The sequence below is a fragment of the Mobula birostris genome, chromosome 15 (genome assembly GCF_030028105.1).
Source record: "Mobula birostris isolate sMobBir1 chromosome 15, sMobBir1.hap1, whole genome shotgun sequence".
NCBI lineage: Eukaryota > Metazoa > Chordata > Chondrichthyes > Myliobatiformes > Myliobatidae > Mobula > Mobula birostris.
The window spans coordinates 11,501,865-11,519,970 of record NC_092384.1 but is presented as its reverse complement, the minus strand read 5'-3'; the positions used below and the strand labels follow the sequence as shown (position 1 = coordinate 11,519,970).

The following is an 18,106-nucleotide window of genomic DNA, read 5'->3' as shown; positions in this document are numbered from 1 at the left end:
AGAGCCTGGTGGCATGGAGTCAAGATAGCAACTGCTCCCTAAACAGAACAACAGAGATGGTCATTGACTTCAGGAAGCAGGACAGAGTATAGGTTGGTATCTGTGTCAAAGACACTCAGGTAGAGAGAACTTCAAGTTCCTGAGTGTAAACATCAACAAGCTGTCCTGATCCAGCCACATGGGTGCTATCACCAAGAATGCAAACCAAGCCTCTACTTCCTCAGAAGGCCATGGAGATTCAGCATGACCCCAATGACCCTCACCAATCTTTACTGATGCACCACAGAAAACATCCTATCCAGCTGCATCACACCTTGGTCGGGCAGCTGCACCACCCAAAACTGAAAGGAACTATAGAGAGTCGTGGACACAAAAACCGGCCTCCCGTCCTGCTGATAACTCCTCACCCCCTCTATAGTGTGAAAGGTTAACACTATCTGCATGTCAAAAGCCACTGCTGCTGAGTTAGTTATCGACTAGCCCGTTTGAAGAACGCTGCAGCCCTTCCATTGGCCTGCTTCTGGTATCAAAGTACCACCACCATATAAACGTAGCACACACGTGAATCTCACTCTCTGGGTCACCGCAGACTATGTATCACAGAAACTTTGACAGTGTGCTACACACAGAGGGTCTGGGCACACACTTAGATAAGTATCTGTATAGCTTGAATGTTTTAGTGTTTGGTTTTGTCACGTTCATAAATGATTAAAAATTTACCCGTAGTTGGTGTCTTCTGACCCATTTACCTAATTCCCTGCAACACCCTCCCATTGGGCAGAAGATACAAAAGTTTGAAAGCATGTACTACCAGACTGAAGGACAGCTTCTATCCTGCTGTTAGCAGACTTTGAATGGACTGAACATATGAATTCTTTGTCTCCCAATCTACCTCATTGTGTAAGACAAATGAAGTACAAGGGACACAATCTCTTTAATACTCTATTCTGCATTATGTTTCTTTTTCCTTTTGTACTGCCTCAATGTGTTTACATATGATTTGATCTGTCTAGATGGAATGCAAACAAAAGCATTTCATGAACTTTTGCACGTTGTTGTAGTGTAAAAGTTTCCCAAGCAAAGCCAGCACACCAGATTGACATTGGCTGCAGTGCAGAGCTAGTCCACACTTTCACCACCGGGCCCATGAGTGACAACATGTCCTGTTGTTCAGAGCTGTTTCCAATACAACAGATTAAAACAGTACCTTCCTCTCTTCCTCGTTGGAACTCAGTAGCAGGGCTATGATCAGCGCCATTGCCTTAGTCTGGATCATCTGGTTCGTTCTGCAAGGAGAAAGGGAAGATGGCACTCAGCTAAGGAGCAGACAGCTGAGCTCTCCATTAAAGAGTGGAGAACAGCACTCAGTGAGCAGACACCCAAGGCATGGAGAGAGCAAACCTCGCCGACTACTGCAAGCAAGCTTCAGCACGTCTAAAACTATTGGACATAGGTTTAAACATGAGGGAGGAAGTTTAAAGGGGACCCAAATGAATACATTTTTCCACACTAAGGAGATGTGTCTTGAAGGAGCCTCCAGAGGAGTTGGGAGTAGTAACAACTGTTAAGAGGCAGCTGGTCGGATACTGAATGGGCAAAGTGCAGAGTGATGTGGAATTAATGCAGGCAGGTGAGATGTGTTCAGCACAGTCTTGGGCTGGAGGGCTGTCTGCTCTAAAGTGGATTGCACTGCCATCTACAGTCCTGGAGACATAATGGAACAGGAAGATACGTTGAGCATTCGGGTGGGATACAGATTGAGCATGTAGACTCTGACTCCCAGTCATGTCCAGTGATTTATTTCTGAATTGTGTAAGTTACTCACGGTGAGTTAGAGGCTGAGATGAAGCCCACCCTGATCTAAAAGTGACTCAACTGGTCTCCACATTAATTCTTTTAATCAGTGGCTGGGAAGCAGAGTCCCAGCATTACAGGGGCTTCCTTCCTGCTTCCTGAGAAATCTCTTCCAGAACTCCCAGCTCAGAATCATTCCAGGTGGAGGCTGGATAAGGTGGTACTCAGATCAATGCACAGGAAGGACAGAGAAATGGAGAGAGGAAAGAGAACTCAGCCTCCAGTACTTGTGCTGGTAAATGATTAAAGCAGCACATTCCGACGACAATCGGGTAGAGCATGGTCCATTAAAGAGAACATGGTGTGAGTGAGGACTACTGCACAATACTATGCAATGCAACAGGAAGAGAGAAAGGGGTTCTTCGTTATAAATACAAGAGATTCTACAGATGCTGGAAATCCACAGCCAGACACTCAAAACACTGGAGGAAATCAGCAGGTTGGGCTGCGTCTACAGAGAGGAATAAAGTCAACATTTCAGAATGAGACCCTTCATCAGGATTGGAAAGGAAGGGGAAGAAGCCTGAATAAGAATAAACTGGGGCGGGGGGGGGGTGGGGAAGAAGGGGACAGAATACAAGCTCCAAGTGATAGGTGAGACCAGGTGAGTGGGTGGAGGAGGGGGATGGAGGAGGTGATAGGTGGAAAAGGTAAAGGGCGAAGAAGGAGGGATTTGTTAGGCGAGGGGAATGGACCGTGGGAGAAAGGGAAAGAGGAGGGTCATTAGGTTATGGAAGAAGGGAGTGACCTTCACCTTCAGGAGCATCACTGGAGCCCCTCAGTTGAGGGGTAAGGCTGACTCCAGAACACAATAAGGCTGCAGGAGCTTCGGAAGGAGAGTGGTCATCTGAAGACGTTTATTCAGACAATCCTCAGATCAAGCACACCCTGTTGACCCTGCCAGTGCTATGGCCTTCTTTGCCTGGGTTGAAGGCAGACGCCCCAGAAGAGGCTGCACAAGTTGATAGGGAGGTAAACGTGGTGTACGACATGCTTGGCTTTATTAGTCGAGGCACTGAGTTCAAGAGTCAGAAAGTTATGTTGCAGCTTTACAAAAGTCTGGTTAGGGCACACCTGGAGAACTGCATTGAATTCTGGTCACCCCTGTAACAGGAAGGACATGCTTTGGAGAGGATGCTGCCCGGATTAGAGGGCAGATGTTACAAGGAAAGGCTGAGTAGACAGCTGATATCCTTTCCTCCTCTACTACTAGAGGGTGTTCATGTAGGGTATATTTAAGTTCTAAGAGGTATTTAGGGCATGTTCGTTTTTAAACAGAGAAAGTGTTGGGTACCAGGATTGTTCTGCTGGGTACATAATGAAGGCGAGTACAATACAGGTATTTAAGAAGCTTTTAGATAGGCAGAGGAATGTGCAAAGAATGGAGGGATTGTGTAGGCAGAAGGAATTAGTTTACTAAGGCATTAGGTTACTAGTTTAAACACAAGATGTTAGGCTGATGCTGGAAATCCAGAGCAACACACAATCACACACAAAATGCTGGAGGAACTCAGCAGGTCAGGCAGCATCTATGGAGGGAAACATACAGTTGATGTTTCATGCCGAAGTGGTCTAAGTCCAAAATGTTGACTGTTTATTCCCCTCCATGGATGCTGCCTGACCTGCTGAGTTCCTCCAGTTTTGTGTGTGTCGCTCTAATTCATAGCTTAATTAGACAGCACATCATGATGGGCTGAAGGGCCTGTTTCTGTACTGTCCTGCCCTACGTTCTATATTTTTCTCTCCTCTGCAGCTAATAAAGTACCTGACAGCCATTTCCAAAAGCTTATCGCAGAACTACCACCATTGCTACAGACCCAGTAGCTACCATGGCCAATAGTTGGAAGGCCCCCATCCATAGCTGTCCTTGCCATTGCCAGGAAACTGGATCTTGTGCCAGAGTCAGTCATCTCCTGCTTGGGAAGCAGTGTGAAGTTTCTGGGAGTGGGCAGACTGCTGATTTGTTATGACTGCCACTTACACTTGTAGGTGCGAGATCAGCCTGTCCAGGGTCACCTCGTTCTTCACCAGCTGAAACAGGTAACTGCTGCTGAGAACCATACTCTCCAGGCAGGCCAGGGACAACTGCTGAATTGATGCGTCCATGGCAGACTTGTTCACAAAGCCTGCAATCTAAACAGGTATAAGTAAGGTCAATGGCTAAAGGTGAAAGGTTACAGTGCAGCAGTGCTCCCCCACCCCCACACTAGTTGTTCAGCTATAAGAAAAATCATCTTCTTGATCCTATGAAACTAGAATATCTGAGCTGCAGCTCCTTCAGACTTCAGCACCAAATCCTCCAAGGGTAGACATGGCACAGTTTAAACAGTGAGTGTACAGTTCCCCCACCACTGACCCACCAAACAATTCCAGCACAGGGACAATGCAGGGCCATCTGCCTGGCTTCCTCAGCTGTGGAGGTCATCTTCTCGGCAACACTGAGGTCAATCTTGCCTTCCTCGGTCATCATGCTCCTCAGAGCCCCTTACTGAACCATGGGCAAAGTCCATTCTCCCCACTGACTGCCATGCTTGTGGAACCAGACAGAACACACATCACTGTAGTGATGTAGTCGGCAGTCAAACCTGAATGATACTCAAAGCACTAACCCCTAACCCTGACCACCCTCCACCCTGCCTGTGCCACCCTACCCTCCACAAGGGGATAGCTTTTGGCTTGGGTACTCCCTGACTAATTAAACATATATTCGCCATTTGCCCATTGGGAATATGATGCCACCCCATCACCTCCCATTACCCCACTCTGTATGTGTGCTAATCTATCCAGGCCAAGGAAGTCGACAGCTCAGAGTGAGGACCTCCTACGCAGCAAAGACAGTGTCATAACACCTTATCGTCAGAGCAGGTAGAGCGATGATCAGGAGCTATCTGCTGGATAAAGTGAATCTCTGTATCTATACCATGAGGAATGGCACTGCTTGATCTCTCCTCTGACATCCAACACCTAACCTAATGAAGGGTGGTCCCAGTGACTAGAGACAACAGAATCCAGTGACACCCACAGCTCACAGGAAGCTGGGTGACTGAAAACACTAATTCTGTTTCCCTCTCCACTAATGCTACCAGGCTCCCACCAGGATTACAATAGCCACTTCCCTTTAACCATTCAGTTCACTGACGAGTTCCAAGTCAGAGGCCTAGTGTTTGCTGATCAGTGTGTCCTGGGAACAAGGACAGTGCCCCAGACTTGAAATGGATGTCTGGGAGTTGAGGTCCGTTGGCTGGAGCAGAGTCTGTGAATTTTTATGAATGTATTGGGGTGATATCTGCAGGCCTGAGTCCGCTGGAGGTTGAAGGCTGGAGGCTGGAGACTGGAGACTGGAGCCTGTCCTGGGGTTAGAGAACTGTGCCTGTGTGTGGGTGGGAGGGAGGGAGGATCGGGGCTTGTTTTACTGTTGTTGCTCGTTGCGTTCTGCGTTGTTCTGCTGAGCATTGTGGGGATGTCATGTTGGCACCAGAATGTGTGGCGATATTTGCGGGCTGCCCCCAGCGCAGCCTCGGGTTGTATGGGCTGTTCGTGCAAATGGCGCATTTCACTGTCTGCTTCGATGTGCGTGTGACAAATAAATGTCAATCTTTCCTAAACCTGCTGGCCAACTTCCCTGAACACTACTTTTAGTAATATTGTAACTGTTCTGATCACTTTGCACTAAAATAGACCTCTTTTTGTTTTCTTTCTTATAAAATTTGTGAAAAATTTATGTTTTTCTTGTGAATGTTATAAAGACAGGAGATTCTGCAGACGATGGAAATCATGTTTCGTGTGGGTTATTTCCCTCTGAAGCTGCTGCAAGTTTCTCATTATGCCTGTGCACACACGGACTTATGCAGATGTCAATAATCTCAACTTTGATTTTGAATGGCTTCCTGAGTGTTTCTAGTTTTTTTTCTATTTTTATTTCAGACTTCCACCATCTGCAGTTCTTTGGCTTTTAAACCGGGTGGTTACCTTCTTAATGAAAACAGGGGTGAGTGTTTCCCAGGAGACGACGCCGTGTTCCATTAACTCTATGAATGCGTTCAGAGTGTGGGCCAAGCTCTCACCAGTGCTGTAAGACACAGGAAGACATCAGAGAACCTCTTCGAAAACCTTTGCGCGTGCACATGAGCAAATGATAAAGGGGTAGATGGAGTGGAGGGTCCTTGTATGACTGGAATGTGTCACAGGAACAGGCCCTCAGCCCGCCGATCAGAGACTTACTTATACTTACCATACATTAATATCATATTCTCAAATACCCCACCTCTCCCCCAGATTCTACCACTCACACACACAACGGGGGCAACATCCGGCATCATTTCACCTCCCAATCCACAAGGCTTTGGGAGCGTGGGAGGAACTGGAGCATCCATGAAGTCACAGCGAGAACGTGCAAACCCCACGCAGACAGTGTCCAGGGTCAGGATTGAATCTGGGATGCTGAAGACGCGAGGCAGCGATTACTGTGCACGATTATGGTCACGTAGCTTCAGGAAGGATGTCAGAAAGGATTCACGATGTAGTTACTGGGACTGGAAGGCTTGAGTGATAAAAAGAGACGGGATAGACGGGGACTCCCCCCGCCCAACTCCCGAGTAATAGAGGTTTATAAAATCATGGATAAAGTGAATGGTGACAGTGTTTTCCCCAGGGTAGGGGAGATGAAAACTAGAGGGCATAGATTTAGAAGGGACCTGAGGGGCAACATTTTCCTTCTTTGTTTGAGTGTAGTTATTCATTAATTCTGTAGTGGTGTATGGGGTGATAGGGAGGGATAGCACCTCTGGCGAAGGGGCTTGTCATGTCCATTCAGGGGCAGTTCACTCACTTTTAGTCCCCACTGGACACTCAGCTCTCACCTGTGACTCCAAGTAGCTGTTTGCATGGGACAGCGGCCACAGCCTGGTACACTGCTTCGACAGGCAGGCTACCTCATTCCCCCTGAGATAGGGACTTGCCTGTCCTAGCATGTGAAGTCAGATCCAGTGGACAGGGTGGATGAGATCTACAGTGAGATCCAATGGCCAGGAAGGTGAAACTGCAATGCTCCATGGAGAGCGAAGAGCATAACGAGGCACAGAAGATGTCATGGTCATCCACTGTTACCAAGGAAGAGGTCTGTTTGTGAAGCTTGATCGTACCACTGGACCCAGACTTCTGAGGGCGAGAGAATGGAACGGCTCTTCCACTTTAAAAACTCTCCTGCACAGGTTTCCTGTCATCGTCCAATACGATGAGCAATCACCAATATATATATTCAGCCCATCGAGTCTCCTCTGCCATTCATCATGGCCGATTTATTATCCCTCTCAACCCCATTCTCCTGCCTTCTCCTCAAAAGCATCAGACCATAGGAGCAGAACCAGATCATTTGGCCCAGTGAGTCTGCTCTGTCATTTCATCATGGCTGATCCAATTTTCCACTCAACCCCAATCTCCTGCCTACTCCCTGTATCCCTTCATACCCTGACCAATGAAGAATCTATCAACCTCTGCCTTAGAGTCCAGTACCAGAGGGCATGGTTTAAGAATAAGGGGTAGGTCATTTAGGACAGAGTTGAGGAGGAACTTCTTCTCCCAGAGAGTTGTGGAGGTGTGGAATGTGCTGCCTCAGAAGGCAGTAGAGGCCAATTCTCTGGATGCTTTCAAGAAGGAGCTAGATAGGTATCTTACGGATAGGGGAATCAAGGGTTATGGGGACAAGGCAGGAACCGGGTATTGATAGTAGGTGATCAGCCATGATCTCAGAATGGCAGTGCAGGCTCGAAGGGCCGAATGGTTTACTTCTGCATCTATTGTCTATTGTTGAATATATCCCATGACCTTTGATATCCTTACCAATCAAGTATCTATCAACATCTGCTTTTAAGTAACTTTGCCTCCAGATTCACCATCCCTGGCTACAGAAATTCCTCCTCATCTGTTTTCAAAAGGGACGTCATTGAATTCCGAGGCTGTGCCCTCAGTCCTCAATGCACTGTGCAATTATCTGATCTGTACGAACAGTAAAAACGACATGCTTTTCACTGTACCTGGGTAATGAGGCAACAACAAACCATTTCCAATTCCAACTCAATAAGATCATAAATGACGCAGCTCATACCTGCTAGTCATTGCTGTGAGGTCAGAAACGTTTCACACCTGTGCTCAATATTCAACATGGCTCCTGATCCATTTATCACCTGTTCCTTACCAGCGCAGAACGTTCATTGCTAGGACGATCACGTTCAGATTCATTTATCACGTGCGCACGTTAGCATATAGTGAAATACTTCGTCGGTGTTAACAACCAAGACAACTGGGGGCAGTCTGCAAGTGTTGCTGCAAAAACCTAGTCTGTCCACTGTACCCAGCAGGAGAACACAGAACACAACACACAGAGAAACAACAACAGCAAAGCAAGCCCCGTTGCTCCCCGCAACCCCCACCCCCACCCCCTCCCCCTCCCCCATTCACATAGACTGTCCCCCAACTCCAGCACAGTTAACACAGCACCCAGCACTGTATAAACATGCCTTCTTTTCATCTTCTGTTCCATGCTGGTAGTAGATAAAACTCGATTGTATAAGGGTCAGCCTTGAGCCACATTGATCTGATCCATGTCTTCACTCACTTCATCCACTTCCACTCACATTTATGTACACCAGAGAGATCAGGCTAAACACCGGTTTCTTTAAGAAATTCTGCTGAAGCAGCAGTCATATTTACGAATTTGGAGGGGGAAATACATGTTGCCTCAAGGAGAAATGTGTCTCCTCTCCAGCCACTCATTATCAGCACCTTTACAATTAGCATTGTTTCAATATTCAGCTTCCTGGACATTGTTATTTCACAGGACATCATGTGGGAGAATTACATCTCCATCACAAACAAGAAGGCTTGGCAGAGGATGTACTTCATGCAGAGTTGGTAAAATTCCTCACAATCTACTGGTGCAGTTCTACACTGCCATCATCAAGAGCAATATGACATCAGCCATTACTATCTGGTTTAGTGCAGCATCCTCTCACAATACTTAAAAAACTACAGTGAACTTGTCAGGTCAGCCAATAAGGTCATTGGCTGCAGCCTACCATCACTGTAAGACATGTATGTGTCCAGGACAAAGAGAAGGTGATGAAGATTGGCCGACCGGGGTGTTGTGGCTTCCGCACAGGACTTCGTGGTTCACTGTTCAAATCCAGCCGCTCCATGCACGCCTTCCCCCTAGCTGGCAATTTGGCCTCATAAACAGCCAAACATTCAAGAAAAAGCAATCAAGAGAAAATCTGGGTGCTGGAAATCCAAGCAACACACACAAAATGCTAGAGGAACTCTGCAGGCCGGGCAGCGTCGATGGAAAAAGAGTGCAGTTGATGTTTCGAGATGAAGCCCTTCAGCAGTACTGTTGAAAATTGAGTCAAGAAGAAAAGGAAAGCTTATGAAAGATTCAAAAAACTAGGTAATGATAGAGAATTAGAAAATTATAAGTCTAGCAGGAAGGAGTTCAAGAATGAAATTAAGAAAGCCAGAAGGGGCCATGAGAAGACCTGGCGAGCAGGATTATGGAAGAGGCATTCTACAAGTATGTAAAGAGCAAGAGAATAAAACGTGAGAGAATAGGATCAAGTGTGACAGTGGAAAAGTGTGTATGGAACTGGAGGAGATAGCAGAGGTACTTAATGAATACTTTGCTTCAGTATTCACTAGGGAAAAAGACCTTGGCCATTGTAGGGATGACTTGCAGTGGACTGAAAAGCTTGAGCATATACACATTAAGAGAGAAGACGTGCTGGAGCTTTTGGAAAGCGTCAGATTGGATAAGACACTGGGACCAGATGAGATATACCCCAGGCTACTGTGGGAGGCGAGGGAGGAGATTGCTGGGCCTCTGGCAATGGTCTTTGCATCAAAAAATGGGGATGGGAGAGGTTCTGGAGGGTTGCAGATGTTGTTCCCTTACTCATGAAAGTGAGTAGAGATAGTCCAGGAAATTATAGACCAGTTAGTCTTACTTCAGCTGATGGAAAAGATCCTGAGAGGCAGGATTTATAAACATCGGGAGAGGCATAATATTATTAGGAATAGTCAGCATGGCTTTGTCAAAGGCAAGTTGTACCTTACGAGTCTGATTGAATTTTTTGAGGATGTGACTAAACACGTTGATGAAGGAAGAGCAGTAGATGTAGTGTATATGGATTTCAGCAAGGCATTTGATAAGGTACCCCATGCAAGGCTTATTGAGAAAGTAAGGAGGCATGGGATCCAATGGGACCTTGCTTTGTGGATCCAGAATTGGATTGCCTACAGAAGGCAAAGAGTAGTCGTAGATGGGTCATATTCTGCATGGAAGTTGGTGACCAGTGGTGTGTCTCAGGGATCTGTTCTGGGACCCCCTTCATGATTTTTATAAATGACCTGGATGAGGAAATGGAGGGAGGGTTAGTAAATTTTCTGATGACACAAAGGTTGGGGGTGTTGTGGATAATGTCAGAGGTTACAGCGGGCCATCAATAGGATGAAAAACTGGGCTGAGAAGTGGCAGATAGAGTTCAACCCAGTTAAGTGTGAGGTGCAAACACGAGAAAATCTGCAGATGGTGGAAATTCAAGCAACACACACAAAATGCTGGTGGACACAGCAGGCCAGGCAGCATCTATAGGAAGAAGTACAGTCAACGTTTCGGGCCGAGACCTTTCGTCAGGACTTCATACCGTCTTTAAAGTTTCTTCAGGCAGTTAATCTGATCAACTATTCTCATTAACCTCCCACCTCCCTCTATTATCTCATCACTGCACTACACCATAAACACTTTAAAACACTTTCTATAATCTGTTTAATTTGTAAATGAATGCGAGTATTTATGTATTTATAGACATTTTATTCCAAATCTGTACTTTAACCTTAAGGTTTTTTTTAAAAAAGTAATTCTTTATCCTTGTAATTGTTGACTCTTGTTTGTTACACGTTGCTTCAACATCACAGCAAATTCTAATACATATAGATGTACATGGCGAATAAAGTTTGTTTATTTATTGAGATACAGTGTGGAATAGGCCCATCGAGTCACAATTCCCCGATTTAATCCCAGCCCAATGACAGGACAATCTACAATGTCCAATTAACCTACCAACTGGTACATCTTTGGACCAGAGCACTCGAGGGAATCCCGCGCGGTCACAGGGAGAACGCATAAACTCCTTCCTGGCAGCGGGGGGAATTGAACTCTAGTCACCTGCACTGAAAAACTTTGTGCTAACCACTACGCTACCGTGCCACCCCAAGTTGATCCTTGATTCTTGAGTAAACTGGTTTTGGAGGTTGTGATCACCATGCTGAAATGGATCATCTAATTTATTGTAAAGTCTGCCCCCACGATTCCGATTATATTTAGTGTTTTTGCTTGTTGGGGACAGGTTGGCAAATTTCAGAGCCTTAGGGTGAAAGTTATGTTGGGATCAGTGCACTGGCTGTGAGTTTATTAGGGCCAGTTGGTGCCTTGTCTTTGAGGTATCTGTTTGTGGGCAGCGGGACCTTCACCTCTTGGGACCTCAGGGTCAACGTTATTGGAGTTTCAATGCCCAAGGCTCTCAGTGCCGGGTGCTCTGGTATCAGATTGCAAGCTTCAGGGTATGGATCGAGTGTGCCTTTGTGCATCGGCCAGTCATCTACTCACTCATTGCCGTTCTCCACAATGCGGACCAGCACAGCGATCCCATCCCTACTGATGAACTCCTGGGCAAAGGTGATGTCCTTGGAGAGGACAGCCAGCCCCTTCAGCGACTCAAAGCGAACGTCGTAGTTTCCACTCTGGATGCCAGTGTAGAGATTCTCTGCCTCTCGGCTCTGGAACCAGAAAGGAGACAGGCCAGTGGTCAGAGGAGTAGAGACACTACTGAACAACAAGGAGGCTGTAGAAATTTAGTCTGGGGAAGGTAGATCCAAGTTTTATTTGAATGGCTTCTGGGGGGGTTACTCACCCATCAACTTTGTGCTTGCCCGCCTGCATTGGCTTCCTTACTTGTTCTGTCTTAATGAAGGCAGAACAGCACATGAGGCCAAGCCACCGCCTCACAACTCCAGCAACCCAGGTTCAATCCTGACCTCGGCTACTGTCTGTGTGGAGTCTGCACGCTCCCTTTGTGGATTTCCTCCCACATCCCAAAGATATCTGGGTAGGAGGTTACTTGGACACTATAAATTGCCCTAATAAGAGTCTGGGGGGAATTGAGGGAAATAAAATAGGAATCGTGTTGGACTAATGGCTGCAGGGACTGTTTGCACATGACATGACTTTAAATGATTGCTGGAATATAAATTTAACCTTGTTTTCAAATACTCCACTGGATTCATCCTCACTTTTCCCGTAATCCCCTCCAGCACCCAAACCCTCGGAGATCTCTGCGCTCCACTAATTCCAGATCTCCATGTCTCCTCACTTTGGCAAGAGCCCCCTGTGCAGAGCCCTCCCTCACCATCCTTCCTTGAACAAGAGGCCAATACTGGAGGTATGGTCTTACCATCACTCAGCATTACCTCACTGCTTTTGCATCAATTTGCCCTGCAATACATGTTAGATTTTTCTTCACGAGGATCCTCGGACTCTCACAGTTCTAGATTCTCTCAGTGGACGTGCATACCCCGTTCCCAGTTACTGAGCCAGTGTTTCACCACACTTCCTGCAGCACTTGTTTTCACTTTCCATAATAACTTCTATGGACACTTTTCTGCAAATCTTAGTGCATCCACAGGATTCTCTTTATGCACCACACATGACTCTTTATTGGAGTTCTCTCAAATTCTTCAAATGTCATTCCCCTTTCACAAAATCACACTGACTTTAACCTTGAATTTTTCTAATTTTGCAGCCATAACATCTAACATTTTCCCACTGACAGATGGTTAAGCCAGCTGGCCCATGGATTCTTGCTTTCTGTCTCCCTCCATTTTGTTTTGGATAGAGGAGTTACATTTAATATTTCCCAATTTCATGGAACTTTCCCTAAAATCTTGATGATTTAGGAAACTTAAAACCAACTCACCCAATATCTCACCAATTTTTTCTATAAAGGTCTCAGAGACTTGCCTGTATACACTTTAATAATTTGCTCTGTACGGCGACGCTGGCATTTTTAGTAATTTTCCCTGAGTTTCTTCTTTCCTCACTCCCAATTCAAAGTTCAAAGTAAATATATTATTGAAGTACGTACTACGTATGTCATGTACTACCTTGAGATTCATTTTCTTGGAGACATTTACAGGGAAATAAAGGCACAATAGAATTTGAGAAACTAAATAGCAAAGACTGATGGACAACTGTGAAAAAGACAAAACATGCAAATAATAACATTCCAAATGGACAAGTATTTCTGAGGTGTTTGCATTCAAAAAAAAAGACGCAAGATACTTATTTCATTCATCTGCCAGCTTATTTCCTACAGACTCACTTTCTATGCAACTATCAGTCATCTTCATAACTTGAAACTTTTCTAAAAATCAATAGGAACTCTTACAACCTGTATTTCTGGTGAGATTTATCGCATCTTTAAATTTTACCTTTCCTGATCATCTTTTAGCCATTCATTTCCATCCAGTCTTCTGCCCTTAATCAATTAGGGTTAACAATAAATGTTGCTACTTCCTGTGACATCCACACCCTGTGAATGAATCAGTGAGATTGCTAAACCTTGCAAATCCATCAGGAGCAGACAAACCTGCTTCAAGAGCGTGCCAGAAAGTCGTGCACAGCTTCAAAGCTCTTTCAGTGGTGGGACCTGATCATGCTTCTAAAAATGTGCGTCCCACAGCAATAACTATTTACTATATTGGAATTAAAATATGGCCAATCATCCATGGTACTTCAAGGTACAATGAATCTTTGGAATTGTCTACCTAGGAGATTGCAGGGAATCGAGTGATAAGGGGCTAGAGCAGGAAAATGATGCTGAGTTTACAGAATAGCTACGATCTTATGGGATGGTAAAGGAGGACAAGGGAGCCATTGACCAACTCTTCACGTGTCTTTTGGCTGGAAAACACAGCTTTCAGGAGCACGCGTACACACACACACACACACACACACACACACACACACACACAAACACACAGAAGCAAATGCAACCCATTTCCCTAGACTAACTCCATAACCTTTCAATTTATCCTTCCAGTAGTTAAATGGTCCCCCTTAAAAAGTTCTGCAGCTGGGAGTTGCTGATCAGCGTACTTAATGCCCTAACGAACCATTATGCAGAAAATAATCTCTCCCAATATCCGACCCTCAACATCAGTCAGAATTTTAAATTTCTGTTGTGAAGCGCATCAAAAAACACAAACATTTGTACTTTAGAAAACACAAATATTTCAAAGCATTTTTTCATTGGAAACATTTCCAATAAAAATTTTTCATTGGAACATTTAATTTTAATTTTTCTTATTTCTGTTTAATATTTTCTGCTGCAGTAACCTTTTAGCATTTTCGACCTGCCGTTTAGAGAGAGACAATAAATCTTCACCACAATGATCAAAAGCACAATAATGATAAAAAGGGATTTTTCCAGCCAATTGGGCAGCACTGCAGTACTTCTGATGTACACCAGGGGTCGCACTCGAGACTACTGGGACACTGGCTCTGGCTCTGAGCTGGTGCTTGACAGCACAGCGTGTACTTTTTTACAGATCCCTTAACCTCATAGACTACACTGTGCTAACTTTCACATGACCAAAACGTGAGGGGAGAGAGAGGTAGTGAGAAACACAAAGTAATTCTAGAGCCACATAGAGTTATACAGCACAGACCTCTCCTTTCTTTTCAGTCCTGATGAAGGGTTTTGGCCTGAAACTTGGACTGTTTACTCTTTTCCATAGATGCTGCCAGGTCTGCTGAGCTCCTCCTTCATTTGTTTGTGTTGCTTTATGCAGCACAGAAACGGGCACGTGGCCCAACTCGTCCACTTGATCAGGATAGCCTTATTTGCCCCACATCCCTCTAAAATTCTAAACCTTTCCCATCGACGTACTTGTCCAAATGTCTTTTAAATGCTGTAATCATGCCCACCTTTACCACTTCCTCTGGGCAGCTTGTTCCATAAACCCATCACTCTCTGTACAAAAAACCCGCCCTTCTTACCTTGGGCCTACATACATATAGTGTCTCTCCCCTCCCTCTCACAAAGTTAGAGGCTAAAGGGCAGACGTGGAATAAGATGTGTATAAATAAATACCGGCATATACTTACAATGTAATAGCATTATAAAAAGAGGTCATACATAGAGGGGGTGGGAGAGAGAGGCTAACTAGAATGGTTGATGAGATTAACTGTCTCGGAGAAGAAATTTTAAGATGGTGTAAAGTTTTGTTTTCATAGTACTATAACACTTTATAGAAAGGAGCATACATGCCTGCACACAAAAAATGCACATGCTTGCATAGACATAAACTTACAGTCCTGTGCACATACACAGGTAGGCCCATACATACAGATCTGCAAATACATGTGCACGCATGCACACACATCTGTATATACACTCATACATGCACATACTTAAATACGGACCTGTACACACACACACACACACACCTGTATACACACACTCACACACTGATACATGCACATACTTAAATACAGACTTGTACACACACATACACCTGTATATGCACACTGATACATGCACATACTTAAATACAGACCAGTACACACTGCACATAAATTTGGTATGGCATCAAAGACTTTTGCAAATGCACAGTGGAGGACATTCTGACTGGTTGCATGTTACGGAGTCTGCCTGCTGTGGAGGCTGTAATGCACAGAATTGCAAGAGGCTGCAGAGGCTGTAGACTTAAACAGCTCCACCATGGACAAAACACTCCCTGCCACTGAGGACATCTTCAAGAAGGCGGTATCCATCATTAAAGTCACTTACCATCCGAGACTTTGCCCTCTTCTCATTACTACCATCGGGGAAGGAGGTTCAGGAGCCTGAAGACCACACTCCATGTCTTCCCCTCTGCCATTAGATTTCTGAACAGCCATGAACACTATCTCACTATTCCTCTTGTGCACTATTTAATTTTGATTCTGATCGAGGTGGGTTTTGAGGAATAACTCGGAGGAGTGAGGAGGGAATCCCAGAACTGCAGAAGAGGCCCACCCCACCTCAACCCCCCGTCTCCCTGATGGTGGAGTAATTACTGGGAAGAATGTGAAGAATGCTGAAATGGAGCATTTCTGATTTCTGGAACTATATAACCATATCTATATTAATATATCTATAAATATAGATATTGTATATATAGATATATATAAATATAGATAGAAACATAGAAAATAGGTGCAGGAGTAGGCCATTCGGCCCTTCGAGCCTGCACTGCCATTCAGCATGATCATGGCTGATCATCCAACTCAGAACCCTGTACCAGCCTTCCCTCCATACCCCCTGATTCCTTTAGCCACAGGGCCATGTCTAACTCCCTCTTAAATATAGCCAATGAACTGGCCTCAACTGTTTCCTGTGGCAGAGAATTCCACAGATTCACCACTCTCCGTGTGAAGAAGTTTTTCCTAATCTCGGCCTAAAAGGCTTCCCCTTTATTCTCAAACTGTGACCCCTTGTTCTGGACTTCCCCAACATCGGGAACAATCTTCCTGCATCTAGCCTGTCCAATCCCTTTAGGATTTTATATGTTTCAATAAGATCCCCCCTCAATCTTCTAAATTCCAACAAGTATAAGGCTAGTCGATCCAGTCTTTCATCATATGAAAGTCCTGCCATCCCAGGAATCAATCTGGTGAACCTTCTTTGCACTCCCTCTATGGCAAGGATGTCTTTCCTCAGATTAGGGGACCAAAACTGCACACAATACTCCAGATATTGTAGATCTGGCTGGAACTAGAGAAGCAAATTCAGAAATCAGAAATGTAAAGGGACTTGGGAGTCATAGAGAAGTACAAAACAGAAACAGGTCCTTCAGCCCATCTAGTCCATGTCAGAAAATATTTAATTGCCTAGCGCAGGATTCCCGAAAGGTTAACTTGCAGGTTGAGTCAATGGTGAGGAAGACAAGTGCAATGTTTAGCATTCATCTTGAGAGGACTAAGATATAAGAGCAAGGATGTAATGTTGAAGCTTTATAAGGCATTGGTCAGACTGCACTTGGAGACTATACATATCTCCCCCTATGGTGGGGGAGTCTAGGAATAGCGGGTACAGCCTCAGAACAAAATATGTCCCTTTAGAGCAGAGATGAGGAGGAATTTCTTTAGCCAGAGGATGGTGAATCTGTGGAATTCATTCCTAAAGACAGCTGTAGAGGCCAAGTCATTGGATATACTTAAAGTGGAGGTTGAAAGGTTGCTGATTAGTGATGGTGTCAAAGGTTCTGGGGAGAATGGGATTGACAGGGATAATAAACCTGCATAATGGAATGGTAGAGCAGACACGATGGGCTGGTGGGCCTAATCCTGCTCCAATGGAGGGGAGATGGGGTAGGGAAAGGCTGAGCCCTGGAAACGAAGACAAAGACCAGCACCGGCCCAACATGATGCAGCCAATATAGGGCAACAGATCGGAACGGCTGGAGAGGGACCTGCGAGGGAGACCGCCAGACTCAGTTATCCAGGGCGTCGGCTCCGTTAGCAAAGAGTGGGCTCAACACATCACAGAGGAGCCTGCCCTCCTTGCATATCTCACTGCCTGCGGCATTATCAAAGAACCACCCTCCACAGACATTCCCTCTTCTCCCCTCTCCCATTGAGCATGATACAAAGCCTGAAGCATGTACCACTCAGCTCAAGGACAGCTTCTACCCCTCTGTTATATTAACTCTTTCCCAAGTATGATATGATGGACTCTTGACTTTACAATCTGCCTTGTTTTACTGTTTACCTGGACTGCTCTTTCCCTGTAGCTGCTACACTTGATTCTGTTTTGTTGTTGTGTTCCCTTGTTCCAGCTCATTGCACTGTGTAATGAGCTGAACTCTGTGAACAGTGTGCATCTTCTCACTGTATCTTGCTGCACGTAACAGCAATGACCCAGTTCCCATGCTCTCAGAGGCGCTGCTGCTCCTCACAACTGGAGCAACATACACACACACACACACACACAATTGCTGGAGGAACTCAGCAGGTCAGGCAGCACCTATGGAGATGAATAAAGAGTTGCCATTTCAAACTGAGACCTTTCATCAGGACATCACAAACAAACGACCCATCATCAAAACCCAACCCAAAAGGACAGACAGAGTGTACCAGGGGCAGTTGACTCCTATGGGTCGG

At 45.3% G+C, this 18,106-nt stretch overlaps 1 protein-coding gene across 4 annotated transcripts in view; it reads right to left on the bottom strand.

The window, feature by feature from the left end:
- Positions 1-18,106, bottom strand: part of elmo3 (engulfment and cell motility 3) — a 160,701-nt gene that overhangs the window by 65,456 nt on the left and 77,139 nt on the right. For all 4 annotated transcript variants that reach the window (XM_072279316.1, XM_072279315.1, XM_072279318.1 and 1 more), the window contains 4 exons: positions 11,510-11,679; positions 5,824-5,923; positions 3,836-3,987; positions 1,208-1,286 (listed from right to left, as the gene is read on the bottom strand). In XM_072279316.1, coding sequence (XP_072135417.1) covers positions 1,208-1,286; positions 3,836-3,987; positions 5,824-5,923; positions 11,510-11,679 — 501 coding nt within the window. The remainder of the gene's footprint in view (positions 1-1,207; positions 1,287-3,835; positions 3,988-5,823; positions 5,924-11,509; positions 11,680-18,106) is intronic.